Raw genomic sequence first — 15,231 nt, 5'->3', positions numbered from 1 at the left:
TACCTTGGTTGTTATTTTAGGTTCCTTCAACCTATTTAGCTTTCCCGGTGGCTCAACTGGTAAAGAATCCACCCACAATGCAGGGGAGCTGGTTTCAATCCCTGGGTTGGGAAGATCTCCTGGAGAAGGGAAAGGCTACCCACTCCAGTATTCTGGCCTGGGAAATTCCATGGACTGTATGGAGTTGCAGAGAGTCAGACATGACTGAGTGACTTTCACGTTCAAACTATTTTACGTAATTAAAAAAGTCAAATTATCTGAATTTGTGTTACTAAATCAGAAAGTTCAGTTTCTTTCTGTGTGTGTGTATTTTGATTGGCATCATTACAGTTTCTCATTCAGTTATAAATTATCAGTATATTGAACATAGTGTTGTTTGACTCTCACATTTCAAACAGCTAAAAATCTAAAAATTTCACTTCCTGGTATATACTCACAAGAGTTGAAACTAAGAACTGGAACAGATATTTGTACATCTCTGTTCAAAGCAGCACTATTTACAATAGGCAAATGGTGGAAGTGTTCATCAGTAAATGGAAGAATAAACAACATGTGTTATGTACATTTCATCAAATATTATTTAGCCCTCAAAAGGAAGGAAATTCGAACATATGCTACAATGTGGATGAAAGCTGAAGTCATTATGCTGAGGAAAACAAACCATCACAAAAGGATAAATAATTTCACCACATTTAAGTAAAATTAATGTGCATCATCTCAAGGGACACTAACAAAAAGAATAAATTGTAATGGGATAATGTTCACCTTAGTAGTTTTGTTTTATTGAGAGGAGACTGTGCTAAGGGCACAGGACAATAATCTTTTGCAATCTTAATATGCATAAAGCTGGAAATTACCATTTTACCTTATCTTAATTGTATTATTAATAAAGAATGTTAATATGTAATGAAGCAATCCACATTCATTCCTCTTCTTATTCAAAGGTTTAGCACAAAGACACAGCAGAAAGTAAATGTGTTCGTCTGACAAACCCTCATCAACTATCCTCACGAACTGCGTTATCATAGGGAATCTAGTGGGTAGGAGTCAAGATCTAGATTTATACGTAATATTAGATAAGAGGAACAATCTGTGTAAATAATCATTGTTCTGTTTCCATGGCTTTAATTACAGAATGTGTAATGATCTGATAATTTACCTGGAGAAAAAGAAATACATTATGATGATTACATTAAAAATAAATATATTTATTGTATGTTGTAGAACCCCAAGATACTTGACTTGAACATGATGCAAATGAGATGGTCCCAGGCACATATCCAAGCTAGCCTATGTGGAGAATTTCTTCAGCTGATGTCTAGAAAGGTGGTTTTGGAAGGTATCATGGTGACCTCAAATGTTTGACGGAATCCTCATTCACTCAGAAATTACAATTAAAAGTTATGAGTTTCCATGTAAAAGTGCTGTCTAGAAGTTTGATTTTCTTAGTCACAGAATTGGGGTCTGGCAGCACTGAACCCTAGGCCCTTGTTGATAAATAAGGACCTAGCTCTGAGTCTAAAGACAAGGATAGGGAATGGGACATGGAGATAGGCATGTCCCATGGATGTCCCTGTAGAGATGGGGATGGAGGACACGTGCAGATTGGATTGCAATGAAATGTGTAAGAATGATAGGCACTCTCCCTCCCATCTTTCCCCACTCCTTTTTATTCCATTTTCAGTAAGTTATAGGGAATAATGATCAAAGGGTATCAAGGAATTTTACAAAGGGAGGGAGAAGTTGTTACCAAAACGGGACAGACAGGTTTCTTTTCTCATACTGGATCTCCAGCCACTCTCGGAAGTGGAATTTTCTCAGATGAAGCCGCAGCTACAGCAAGGTGAGAAAAAGAAATGGTGAATGAATGTGACCATGCCAGAAAGTTTGGATTTGTATAAACAGTGATGGCTAAGCTAAAACAAAGATGTGGGGGGGACAAATTAGAAGATTGGGGTTGGCATATACACATTGCTATAAACAGTAGACAACTTATAAGGACCTAGTGTATAACACAAGAAACTCTACTCAATACTCTATAGTGACCTATATGCAAAAAGAATCTTAAAAGGAGTGGATACTATGTATAAGCATAACAGATTTACTTTTCTGTACACCTGAAAACAACTAACATTTATATAGTAAATCAACTATAATCTAATAAATGGTGAAAAGAAAAGAAACCAAGATGTGGGAATTCACAAAAGCAGCATTGGACAGCTGGAAAGTACTTTGGGGAGTTTGCTATTCTGAATATTAGGTATTCATGCTGAGATGGTTCTTGTTATATCTATATCTTCCTGTCCCCATGAGTATTGTATGGCATGGAAAGAAGAGAACAGTGAAAATTCTGCAGATATACCAACTAAGAATGTGAATTTCACAGTGTCACAGGGGGTTCCCAACTCTTCTTTAAAACAAATTATTTATTTACTTAATGTGCCAGGTTTTTCTTGTAGCATTCGAGGTCTTGATCTTCTTTGTGGCATCCAAATTTTTAGTTGGAGCTTGTGGCATGTTTACATTTGCGGCATGTAAACTCTTGGATTAGGCATGCGGGATCTAATTCCAACACCAGAACAGGAACCCAGAGTTCCTGTATTGGGAGCCTAGAATCTTAGCCACTGGACTACCAAGAAAGTCCCTTCAATTCTTTTTGTTTCAAGTTGTGTCACAGAGGAAGGTCAGGCAAACCCAAAAACCCCACATAAGCATTCCAGAGACACCCAGCTACATCGATGCACTTTATTATTTCTACTGAACCAGAAATTCACATGGATACAACTTTGGAGCTTCTGTTGTGGCTCAGCTGGTAAAGAATCTGCCTGCAATGTGAGAGACCTGGGTTCAATCCCTGGGTTGGAAAGATCCCTTGGAGAAAGGAAAGGCTACCCACTCCAGTATTCTGGAGAATTCCATGGACTGTATAGTCCATGGGGTCACGAAGAGTTGGACACGACTGAGGGGCTTTCACTTTCACTTATCAGGAAACATTTCCTATTCCTCTTGGTGCTGGTCATCCTTTCCCTGCAGGCATTCATCCACATAAAAAATTCAAAGTGTGCTAAACTCTGTGACCTGTTTGAATCCATGTCTCAGAGCACTATCTCCTAATCCAGCCCACCTTTCCTTTGCCTGGTGTAAGGAGAAAAAGGGCAGGCAGTGAATGATGAAAGTAAATGGGATCAAAATTTCCATTCTCAAGTTTGACTTGTAAGGATCAGTAAGAATAGGATTCTATCTTCTTGCTTTAACATCTTAGAGAATATACTTCTAGAGGGGTGGAGGGAAAGAGATTTTCCTGGTGGATGGTTCTTTATATGGCCAAAATATCAGTTACAGACACAGGGATAATTTCTCCAGTATTATCTTCCCATTGACAAGTGATAAAGACCCATCCCTCCTTGTAAGACGATATGTATTCACAAAATGGCATCATGACCCCACTTGTTAAAACACAATGCACTCCTGATATTATTTTCCGGCTCCTGTGACATTTCCTAATCCCATCTTTACATTGCACAAACATGTTATGACAGATCTTTTGAATGTCGTCATATGATGCTTGGAGGAAGAAATGCTCTTTCACACAATAAAGCCTATTGTGAACACGTTTCATCTTCATTTCGAGATTGCAGTATTCTCGGTCAGTTAACGGCATTTCAGAATCAATAATGACACGGGTTTTGAATGTTTCCTTGGTAGGTGGTTTGGTAGGCCCTGTAGCATATAAGTCATTTATATAGTCTTCTATTTCTTGTCGTCTTTCAGGTGATAAATGTGGATCAGTTATCTTCACAAACTGCAGTGGCTTCAGCAGCAGGAAGAGCAGAAACAGGAGCTGCTTGTTGATCAGAGTCCCCATGTTTTCCTGAAGGGAATACAAGAGAGAAGGAGTTATGTCCACTGTGAGGCTATGCCTTCTGTTCCTGTGCAGGCCCATTTCTACCACCTTTTGCTGTTCTGAGCTCTAAGACTTTGGACCGTTTAAAATTTGACAACTCAGGATCTATCTCAATACCTGTGAAATGTTTACTCCAAGGTGACCTTAGGGGAGCTATATTCAATCTAAAAGACTGTGGGTAAGAGAGGGAAAGGTGAAGGAAAATGGAGAGAAGAGGAGAAAGGCAGAGAGAGACAACAGTAGAGAGAGAGAGAGAGAGAAGGAAACAAGGAAGAACCAAGGAAGAGAGCGAGAGAGAGGTGAAGGGCAGGAAGGAAGGGAAAGAGGACAAGAAGTCAAGAGGGCACTGAGGCAGGAGGCAGAGAAGAGGCTCATGCACTCCCTCCTTCTGAAGTAAATGTATCTGTTCTCTTCCTGGAGTTAAGAACTTGGTCTAAAGAGCTGTACATGATCCCCCTTTCCCCCTCACCAACATCTTGCTTCTCTGAGGACCATTCTTCATCTTGGGCTTCCCTCATAGCTCAGTCAGTAAAGAATCTGCCTGCAATGCAGGATACTCGGGTTTGATTCCTGGATCAGGAAGATTCCCTGGAGAAGGAAATGGCAACCCACTCCAGTATTCTTGCCTAGAGAATCCCATGGACAGAGGAACCTGATGGACTACAGTCCATGGGGTCACAAGAGTTGGACACTACTGAGTGATTTCACTTCACTTCATTCTTCATCTTCTGGCTTTCTCCTCTTGCTCATTTCTGACCATCAATACCCTTGCACAAGGGATCAAGCAAGATCCATCATGTCAAATGAGCACCAAATGTGTGTGGATTGGTCTAAATACTATTACCATCACCTCATTGCCTGGAATCGTGGGTCCAAGTTACAGTCTCCTCGGCCACCTCTCCCCACTCAGAAGAACTCTTTCACTAAGGTACATTACTGACCTTGTGAGTCTTTTTTAAATCTTTTCTTTAAGGAAGACTTCATGATTCCGTCTCAGATTTTCCTATCTAAATTCTTCCCATCCTGTGTGCCTATGTGCCATCATGGTACCCTCCTCATCAGAGACTGCACAGCCACAGCTTTCCTTCCATATGTGTGCGTCACCATGTCTATTCACCCCACTGGAGGCTGCACTAATATTTCTCCAATACCTGTCATATACATGAACAACTGTCTTTACCACACAAATGTGGGAAACTGGGTGGTTCCTTTTATTCTTTCAAGAATTCTACTATTTAAAAAGAAATGGAAATATTTAATATGGCACCTACTTCTGAGGCACATCTTTATAATGCTTCATGCTAATCATGTTAGGGGACTTCAAGAAAAACATTCCTTAAGGAAGCCATCTTATCTGTCTCCTGAGAAACCTGGATGGGGGTCAAGAAGCAACAGTTAGAACCCTGTATGGCACAACTGATTGGTTCAGGATCGAGAAAGGAGTAAGACAGGGCTGTCTGCTGTAACTCTGTTTGTCATGAGACATGCCGGGTTGAATGAGTTACAAGCTGAAATCAAGATAGGCGGGAGAAATAGCAACAACCTCAGATGTGCAGATGATACCACTCTAATGGCAGAAAGTGAAGAGGAACTAAAGAGCCTCTTGATAAGGGTAAAGGAGGAGAGTGAAAGAGCCAGCTTAAGATTCAATATTAAAACACAAGACTAAGATCATGGCACCTGGCCCCATTACTGCATGCCAAATAGAAGGGGAAATGTGGAAGTTGATACATTTCTTCTTCTTGGACTCCAAAATCACTGTGGACAGTGACTACAGCCATGAAATCAGAAGACAGTTGCTTCTTGGCAGGAAAGCGATGACAAACTTAGACAAAAGCAGAGACATTACTCTGCTGACAAAGGTCCATATAGTCAAGGCTATGGTCTTCCCAGTAGTTACGTATGGTTGTGAGAGTTGGACCGTAAAGAAGGCAAAATGCCAAAGAGTTGATGCCTTCAAACTGTGGTGCTGGCGAAGACTCCTGCAAGTCCCTTGGACAGCAAGGAGATCAAAGCAGTCAATCTTAAGGGAGATCTAGCCTGAATATTCACTGGAAGGACTGATGCTGAAGCTGAAGCTCCAGTATTTTGGTCATCTGATGCGAACAGATGACTCATTGGGAAAGTCCCTGATGCTAGGAAAGAGTGAGAGCAGAAGAGGGTGTCAGAGGATGAGATGGGTGGACGGCACCACCAACACAATGAACATGAACTCGGGCAAACTGCAGGAGATGGTAAGGGACAGGGAGACCTGGCTTACTGCAGTCCATGGGGTCACAGAGTCGAAAATGACTGGGAGACTAAACAACAACATCAACAACAAGGGAGCCTGAGTAGTAGTGACCCGTGGTCTAGAAAATAGGCCCAAGTGCTAGACATCAGGGCACAGTCTACTATTTAGTGGAAAATGTCATCATTCATAGAGGATTCTTGGGTCTGTTGATCTCTTTTAAATCCCTGTCCAGATCTGACTGTTGAACAAGAATTCTCCAAGGAAGATTTCTTCCCAGGGGAAGGCCAAGTACCTTAGGTACACTAGAGAGCAGGCTTCTTGGCCTATCTTTGCCCATGGTCTTTTGCCTCATTTATTCTTTGTATGGTCAAAGCTTCAGAGAGTGAATATGTTAAGGACAGGGCTGGAGATATCCTGATACTGGGAATATTGACCGCCCGAAAGAGTGGCAGTGCTTGAAATAGGAAAAGAGAGGAGCAAAGTTGAACGGCTGAATTAAGTACTTTCTTATGGTTGCCTTGAAGTAAAAATAAAAATAATAAATAACAATGCCTAAAATCATTGCAGATGGTGACTGCAGCCATGAAATTAAAAGATGCTTACTCCTTGGAAGAAAAGTTATGACCAAGCTCGACAGCATATTAAAAAGCAGAGACATTACTTTGCCGACTAAGGTCCATCTAGTCAAGGCTACGGTTTTTCTTGCGGTCATGTACGGATGTGAGAGTTGGACTGTGAAGAAAGCTGAGCGCCGAAGAACTGATGCTTTTGAACTGTGGTGTTGGAAAAGACTCTTGAGAGTCCCTTGGACTGCAAGGAGGTCCAACCAGTCCATTCTGAAGGAGATCAGCCCTGGGATTTCTTTGGAGGGAATGATGCTAAAGCTGAAACTCCAGTACTTTGGCCACCTCATGCGAAGAGTTGACTCACTGGAAAAGACTCTGATGCTGGGAGCAATTGGGGCAGGAGGAGAAGGGGACGACTGAGGATGAGATGGCTGGATGGCATCACTGACTCGATGGACATAAGTCTGAGTGAACTCTGGGAGTTGGTGATGGACAGGGAGCCTGGCGTGCTGAGATTCATAGGGTCGCAAAGACTTGGACACGACTGAGCGACTGAACTGAACTGAAGATCATAGGCAAGTATACACCAAGCCCTGAGTTCAGCACTAAACATACATCATCATCCAAACAAGCTTATGATAAAGATATTCTTATAGCTTTGTTGTTGTTTGATAGTAAACAGTATCTCTTTGTGATGGGACATTGCTTCAAATTTTACTTTAGGTCTGGCAGAATCTTGGTTCAAGCCTTTTCCACAAGTCAGTCTGATCTTCACATCTCTGTTCCTCAGTGCTATTGTATGACTGCCTTCAGTCTCGCTTCCCCACCTGAGGCTAGAATATACCTCCTTCCCTAGGTTGACTGTGTAACTCTAGGAGAAGAGACTGCCAGAAACACACAGACCACCAAAGTGGCCTGTACTAAACTCGTCTCTGAGCCACCAGAGAGCTGTAAAAACACTTCCATGCTCCACAAAGCCTAGCTGTGCTGCTGCAGAACAGTCTCCTGGTTTTTTCGTTTGTTTACTACACTGTGCTCTTGGTAGAAGAGAAGTCTTCCAATGGGGAAAAACCCAAGTTATTTTCTAATATTGAAAATAACCCAGAGACCCTGACCAAGGTAGAGATGGATATCAATATTTGTGCTCTCTGTGGTGTCTTGGGCTGCAGGAAGCAGGACAGGGTAAGCATGGGCAGCAGCGTTGAGGCTCCTGTAGCGCCAGGGCCAGGACAGCCCTTCATTTTGTATATCCTCTACACTCTTCATCCTTTGTTTATGAATTCATGCTGTGGTTTCAGGCTTCTCAAAATCTTCTCTCACCCCCAAGTATATGTATTTTCACTTACATGCTATCTTATGTCTATGGATTTTCAGAAAGTTTGAGCCTTTCATCCATCTGGAATTTATATTGAAGTAAAAGAGGTGGTGATTTTTTTTCACATGGTTTATATGTAATTTCAGTACTGATCATTTGGAGAATAAAGTTCATTCACTCATCTCTAAGTTAAAAACTGACCTTATGCTCTGTAACAACCTAAACAGGTGGGATGGGGAGAGAGATGAGAGGGAGGTTCAAGCGAAAGGGGAAAAAAGTATACCTATGGCTGATTCATGCTGATATTTGGCAGAAAATGACAAGATTCTATAAAGCAATTATCTTTCAATTAAAAAATTAATTAATTTTAGAAAGTTACCTTATGTATTTAACGGGGCTTCCCTTGTGGCTCAGATGATAAAGAATCTGCCTGCAAAACAGGAGACCCAATTTGATCCCTGGATTGGGAAAGTCCCTGGAGAAGGGAATAGCTACCCACTTCAGAATCTTTGCCTGGAGAATCCCACAGAAACAGAGCCTGGCAGTCCATGGGGTCACAAAGACTCAGACAAGACTGAGCAACTAACACTTTCACTTATGTATTTGATAATTCTTTTTCTGAATGATTCACAGGACTGGAAAAGGTTAGTTTTCATTCCAAACAAATGAAGGGAAATGTCAAACAATGTTCAAACTACCTTTTTTTTTTTCATTTTTAAATAGTAAATTTAATTTTTAAATTTTCAATTTTAACATTGAAAAATGTTCAAATTGTGCTCATTTCTCATGCTAGCAAGGTAATGCTCAAAATCCTTCAAGCTAGGCTTCAGAGTTCATGAACAGAGAATTTATCATACATAGAAGCTGGGTTTAGAAGAAGCAGAGGAACCAGAGATCAAATTGCCAACATTCATTGGATCATAGAGAAAGCAAGGGAATTCCAGAATAACATCTACTTTTGCTTCTTTGACTACACTAAGGCCTTTGACTGCGAAATCACAACGAAGTGGAAAATTCTTAAAGAGATGGGAATACAAGACTACCTTACCTGCCTCCTGAGAAACCTGTATGCAGGTCAGAAGCAGCAGTTAGAACCAGACGTAGAACAATGAATGGACTGGTTCAAAATTGGGAAAGGAGTATCTCCAGGGTGTATATTATCACCCTGTTTATTTAACTTCTATGCAGAGTACATCATGTGAAATGATCAGCTAGAGAAACCCAAGCTGGAATCAAGATTGCCGAGAGAAATATCAACAATCTCAGGTATGCAGATGATATCACTCTAATGGCAGAAAGCGCAGGGGAACTAAAGAGCTTCTTTGATGAGGGTGAATGAGGAGAGTGAAAAAGCATTTTGTTGTGTCTATGAATGGACCCAGAAATTTGTGCTTTAAACAAATTCACAAGGTTATTCCTCTACTTTTAAACTTGTTTGGGAGTGTTAAGGCAGCTTAGATTATAGGCTGGGAGGGGCCTGAGAGAGGCTGTCTAGAGCATTTTCTTCTCAAGTATGGGTCCTGACTCCCAGGTCAGAACACTCTATTTACAGTTTAAAAAAACTGAGACTAGTCAAAGGCTCCTTAGGTACATGAATATATATCTCTGAGGGGTCATTAAGTGTTTTCAGTGTAAATCTCTTTAAAGAAGAAAGGCAGGATTTGTAAATACAGCTTAATATGAGGCATCAATAGACAATAATCATGTAATAATTTTATAGCCCCAACCACAGAATAAAAGTGAAATTTGTATCTTTCAAACTGGTAATAACTATTAAAGTTTCCAAATTCATTGCTGGTGAGAGTGTGATAAGGGGAATAATCCTATATTTCTGGTTATAGTGAAAACTTTGGCAAGTGTAATAAAAATTATTTTAAAAATCTGATACTTCCCCCCAATTTCAATATCTTGAATTCTATGTACCATATTTTAGATGGCAATATGGACAGCAAGTTTTACTGCATAGGAACAAAAATTTCAACTTCAAAAACAAATGTCCAAGAATTTAAGGAAAGTTTAAGTTGCCATGGATGTATTCATGGACACAGCAAAAACACCACTACAATTATAACTGTAAGAGCTAATATTTGAGATAATCAGTGTTCTATATTCATCGAATTATAGATTCTTAGAATGGATTATTTTCCAGACTATACAAATATATTAATCAATGAAATTTTACAGATGCAGAATATTCATAATATTCCAGCAAGGGGAATGTCTGGTTTTAACCAGACCAGGGGCAAGAGTGCAAAAAATTAACTTAAACCCAAGAGGACCTATACTGACTCACAGAGGCAGACGTCCAGGGCACACAGCAGGATGAAGAAATCCAGTCCTTCACTAGACTCTTGTTTTCTCTCTCACTCCACTCTGCTTTCTTTGCTAAGTTCATGTGCAGGCAGGGCCTCTCCACAGAATGGCAGGGTAAATCATTACCACCTTTATAACACTATGTAGGGTCACTGAAAGATATGCCATCCTCTCTCACATTCATCCAACAGAGAAAATAACCTTTCTGATTGGTCTTGTTTTTGTCATGTGAATAAATCCAGAAATGTGAGTTCCTCTTTTTGGTCCACCTGAAGTTCATGCTTTTTTCTGAGAAGAAAATGCAAAATCACACAGTTAAAACCCCAGTAGAACTGCAGTTGCTGACAAAAGGCTGCTCCCCTGCAATATAAACAAAGGAGTGGACACCAAATACAAAAGTAGCAAATGTCCATTTGAAAAGGCGGGGGAAAATCAAAACACAGAAGATATCTACAACGTGGTCCCAAATAATGTTTGAAATAAGGATTACATGGTGAGGGAGGGGGAGCCCCAAACATAACCTTATTCAACTGCTGTTTCTGAGCAGTTTATTTCTTATTGTGGTCTTGAAAGTTGTCAGTTTCTCAAAGTTAAATAAATAAATCTGAGAAAGTGTCATTGAAGAAATGTGTCTTTAAGAGCTGATTTGGGCATGTTATCCAATTTTAAGTGCCAATTTCTCAGAATGCCACATTTTCATATCAGCGAACTCCTACCCTTTATCAGCATCAGGAAATGTCAGTTCCTTAGCTTGAATGGTTGCATAAAAAGAGAGTCTAAACATTCAGTCTTTAGAATTAGACTTACCTTTGTGAGTAAATCCCAAAGTATCTCTCCATTAAATTCGGGGGGGGGGGGGGAAATCTCACCTTAGGCATATTTAAATTTATACTTTTACAAACATATGGAGGCAATATTTATGTTTCAGGCCTTCATACCCATAACTGAGCTGAGAATGGGGTCAAAATGAGAAAACCTGGAGAATAATGCGATCCTTACGGGTCATTAGAGGGTCAATGTGTGTGTGTGTGTGCTCAGTCATGTCCGACTCTTTGCAGCTCCATGGACTGTAGCCTGCCAGGCTCCTCTATCCGTGGAATTTTCCAGGCACAAATGCTGAAATTGGTTGCCATTTCTTACTCCAGGGCATTATGCCAACCCAGGGATTGAACCTGTGTCTCTTAGGTCTCCTGCATTGGCAGGTGGATTCTTTACCATCAGTGCCACTTGGAAGTCCCAGAGGGTCAATGGCTCCACTGAAACACAGTTGTTGCTCAGTTCAAATCATGTCTTCCCCTTAGGGTCACTGTGATGTCCTGAGTATCTGAGCTTACAGAGGGGCACCGAATGGACAGAGACAAAGTAGAAATGAATTGTCCAAGGAGACACATGTGCTGTCAAAGCAAGAGATTTTATTGGGAAGAGGGGCCTGGATGGAGAGTAGTAGGGTAAGGAAATCCAGGAGAAATGTTCTGCATGGGATTGCAGTGTTGGGCTTTATGGTAATTGGGTTTACCTTTGGATCCTTCCTGGTGGAACATGTGTCAGTCAAGATGGAGTCCAGCAAGGATTCTGGGAAGTTGCTGGGCCTTATGGACAGGAATCTCCTCTCTCCTTTTGATCTTTCCTGTATTCTTCTGGTTACTGGTAGCTTGTTGGATTTGTATTCCTTACTAGACCCTCTAGTTTAAGATAACTCCTGTAAGTGATTACTATGATGCTGGGCTAGGGTGGGCAGTTACAGTCAGTGGTTCTGTTAGTGGTTCTAAATTGAAAGAAATTTAATTTAAAAATTCACTTCTTGATATATACCCAGAAGAATTGAAAGCAAGACCATAAACAGATATTTGTACATGCATGTTCAAAGCAGCACTATTCACAATAAACAAATGATTGAAGTGTTCATCAGTGGAAGGATGTGTAAACATGTGACATACATTTAATCAAATATTCAGCTCAGTTCAGCTCAGTCGCTCAGTCATGTCCAACTCTTTGAGACCCCATGAACCACAGCATGCCAGCCTCCCTGTCCATCACCAACTTCTGGAGTCTACCTAAACTGATGTCCACTGAGTTGGTGATATCATCCAAGCATCTCATCCTCTGTCATCCCCTTTTCCTCCTGCCCTCAATCTTTCCCAGCACCATGGTCTTCTCAAATGAGTCAGCTCTTCGCATCAGGTGGCCAAAGTATTGGAGTTTCAGCTTCAACATCAGTCCCGTCAATGAACACCCAGGACTGATCTTCTTTAGAATGGACTGGCTGGATCTCCTTGCAGTCCAAGGGACTCTCAAGAGTCTTCTCCAACATCACAGTTCAAAAGCATCAATTCTTCAGTCCTCAGTTTTCTTTATAGTCCAACTCTCACATCCATACATGACTACTGGAAAAACCATAGCCTTGACTAGATGGCCCTTTTTTGGCAAAGTAATGTCTCTGCTTTTTAATATGCTCTCTAGGTTGGTCATAACTTTTCTTCCAAGGAGTAAGCATCTTTTTATTTCATGGGTACAGTCACCATCTGCAGTGATTTTGGAGCTCCCAAAAATAAAGTCTGCCACTGTTTCCACTGTTTCTCCATCTATTTGCCATGAAGTGATAGGACCATATGCCATGATCTTCATTTTCTGAATGTTGAGCTTTAAGCCAACTTTTTCACTCTCCTCTTTCACTTTCATCAAGAGTCTCTTTTATGTACTCCTTGTGTGTAAAAGGGATTCCCTGGTTGTTCAGATGGTAAAGAATCTGCCTGTAATGTGGGAGACCTGGGTGCGATCCCTGGGTCAGGAAGATCCTCTGGAGAAATAAATGGCAACCCACTCCAGTATTCTTGCCTGGAAAATCCCATGGATGGAGGAGCCTGGCCGACTATAGTCCATGGGTCACAAAGAGATGGACATGACTGAGTGACTTCACTTTCACTTTTTACTTATGTGCAAAAAGTTAGATTCATGAACAATGTAAAAACCCCAAAGACAGGACCAAGATGGTGAAGTAGGAAGACCATAAGCTTACCTTCCCACTAGAACACATCAGACTTACAACTACGTAGAGAGGCACTTTTGCTGCAAATGACTTGAAGACTAGCAGAAAGGTTCTTCTACAACCAAAGCTGTAAAGAAAGGCCTGCATGGAGTCTGGTAGGAAGAGGAAATGCAATCTGAAACCAAGTGGGACCCTGTAGAGGCCTCTTTGTGTCCCATTTCTCATAGGCAAGACTCCAGCCTCCGTGGCCTTCCCTGAGTTCCAAAGGGCAGATTGCTAATCAAGAGGGAGGAGCAGCCAAGAAACCACCTGAAGACTTGAGAAACTCATCGGGATTAAAAGACCCAACCATCTGAGACCTGCACACAACCTAAGCTTGTCAGCAACCCCATCCTTGGGCACTGTTGTTATAAAACTCTTCATCAACTCCTCCTGGGTAGGGACACATAGTTTCTCAAGCCAGGAGCTGTGTTCCCCTTTGCCTGGTAAAGTAATAAAGCTATCCAAAAGGCAACCAAAACTCTCTCTGAGATTTGATTTGGCACTGGTGTAGACAGAAGCTGAGCTTTCAGCACCAAATCTCATCAAGACCTGTAAGTGACACAGAATAGGAAGGAGATATCACAAACTTGAAGATCCTCTCAGAGGAGTGACAGAATGAGTCATATATTAGACACCCCAGCACTGGGGCCTGACACTGAGAAGATTAACCCCTTTAGCTAGTTTGAAAGCCGGTGGGACTTGGTCCCCTGCTAAGAAACTGAGTTTCTACTATTGAAGAGTAAGAGCAAAGAGTCTTCCCTGGTGATCCAGTAGCTAAGACTCAGTTTGCAATGTTCAAAGATTCTGAGTGTTCAAAGATTCTGAATGCTGCTATGAAGATCGAAGGTCCTGAGTGCAGCAACTAAGATCCAGTGCAGCTAAATAATTGAGTAAAGAAAAGTTTTTTAAAAAAGAGTCAGAACAAAGACTTTCTTGTTTTCAGTCCCAGTGCAGAGACACCAAATTGATAACTGCCTAGTGTTCTGACCAGCCTGCCAGGACCTACCCCATGTGCCCTCCAACACACATGGGGCTCCTGCTCTATCTCCTGCTCCAGTGCTGCTCCCCATTGCTCAGACTCGTGTCCACTGAGTCAGTGATGCTATCTAACCATCTCATCTTCTGCTGCCCCCTTCTTCTTTTGCCTTCCATCTCTCTCAGCATCAGGGTCTTTTCCAATGAGTCGGCTCTTCACATCAGGTGCCCAAAATATTGGAGCTTCAGCTTCAGCATCACTTCTCCCAGTAAATACTCAAGGTTGATTTCCTGTAGAATTTACTGGCTTGTTCTCCTTGCAGCCCAAGGGACTCTCAAGAGTCTTCCCTAGCACCCCAGTTCAAAAGCATCAATTCAGGATGGGATTAAAGTGAGGTAACTTGGCAGGGCTGGCACCTTCCACAGCAACCATGGTATATACTGGCCTCACCGTGTCTCTTACCATGACGAGTGTGTTCTGGAGCATCACTGGCTTTCCAGATGCTCTGATTCATCCCTAAGGATCCCAAGCAGGGAGTTGTTATCACTGTGTTGGTGACCTGTTCCATTTGCTGCTATCTCTTTTGGCTGATTGCAATTCAGGCCCACCTCAACCCTCTCTTTGGACCACAGTTGAAAATGAAACATTCTGGTACCTCAAATATCACTGGCCTTGGGGAATTGGCTTGCTCACCATACTGAGTCATTGAGATCATGCAGAGAACTCCTCTAGATGAAAAAACACCTCCATACCCAGACCACATCCCTTGACTGTGGCCATCAGCTGCCTTAAATTTTCACCCACATTTGAATATCATATTCTACAATGTAGTACTTTTTTCCTGTCACCCTTTTTACACTTTGATGAATGATGTGCCTGTTTAAACTATGCTGCCT

General features: G+C 41.5%; 1 protein-coding gene and 1 pseudogene across 3 annotated transcripts; one reads left to right on the top strand and one right to left on the bottom strand.

Annotated features, from left to right (window-relative positions):
* Positions 1–2,731: 2,731 nt before the first annotated feature.
* Positions 2,732–10,446, bottom strand: RNASE9 (ribonuclease A family member 9 (inactive)). Of its 3 annotated transcripts, XM_069597775.1 has the most exons (3): positions 9,067–9,148; positions 8,398–8,448; positions 2,732–3,871 (listed from the first exon to the last, which is right to left on the bottom strand). In XM_069597775.1, the coding sequence occupies exon 3, from the start codon at positions 3,863–3,865 to the stop codon at positions 3,317–3,319; it is 549 nt and encodes a 182-aa protein (XP_069453876.1). In that variant the 5' UTR covers positions 3,866–3,871; positions 8,398–8,448; positions 9,067–9,148; the 3' UTR covers positions 2,732–3,316. The 3 variants fall into 3 exon arrangements, with proteins under 3 accessions (XP_069453876.1, XP_069453875.1, XP_069453877.1); XM_069597774.1 differs by lacking the exons at positions 8,398–8,448; positions 9,067–9,148 and adding an exon at positions 10,312–10,446; XM_069597776.1 differs by lacking the exon at positions 8,398–8,448 and having other exon boundaries at positions 9,067–9,142.
* A 4,319-nt stretch (positions 10,447–14,765) lies between these two features.
* LOC138444000 (V-type proton ATPase subunit e 1 pseudogene) lies at positions 14,766–15,044 on the top strand (annotated as a pseudogene).
* Positions 15,045–15,231: the final 187 nt, after the last annotated feature.

Source organism: Ovis canadensis, chromosome 7, assembly GCF_042477335.2.
Source record: "Ovis canadensis isolate MfBH-ARS-UI-01 breed Bighorn chromosome 7, ARS-UI_OviCan_v2, whole genome shotgun sequence".
NCBI lineage: Eukaryota > Metazoa > Chordata > Mammalia > Artiodactyla > Bovidae > Ovis > Ovis canadensis.
The sequence above is the reverse complement of the archived record's forward strand: the minus strand, read 5'-3'. Positions and strand labels throughout refer to the sequence as shown.

Bases quoted from the DNA above. Each gene is read 5' to 3' on its own strand.
- RNASE9 (XM_069597774.1), bottom strand. From the start codon at position 10,413: ATGAACTTAGCAAAGAAAGCAGAGTGGAGTGAGAGAGAAAACAAGAGT. The intron at 3,872-10,311 runs GTGAGTCAGTAT...TATTCCCTTCAG, and splicing joins TGCCCTGGACGTCTGCCTCT to GAAAACATGGGGACTCTGAT.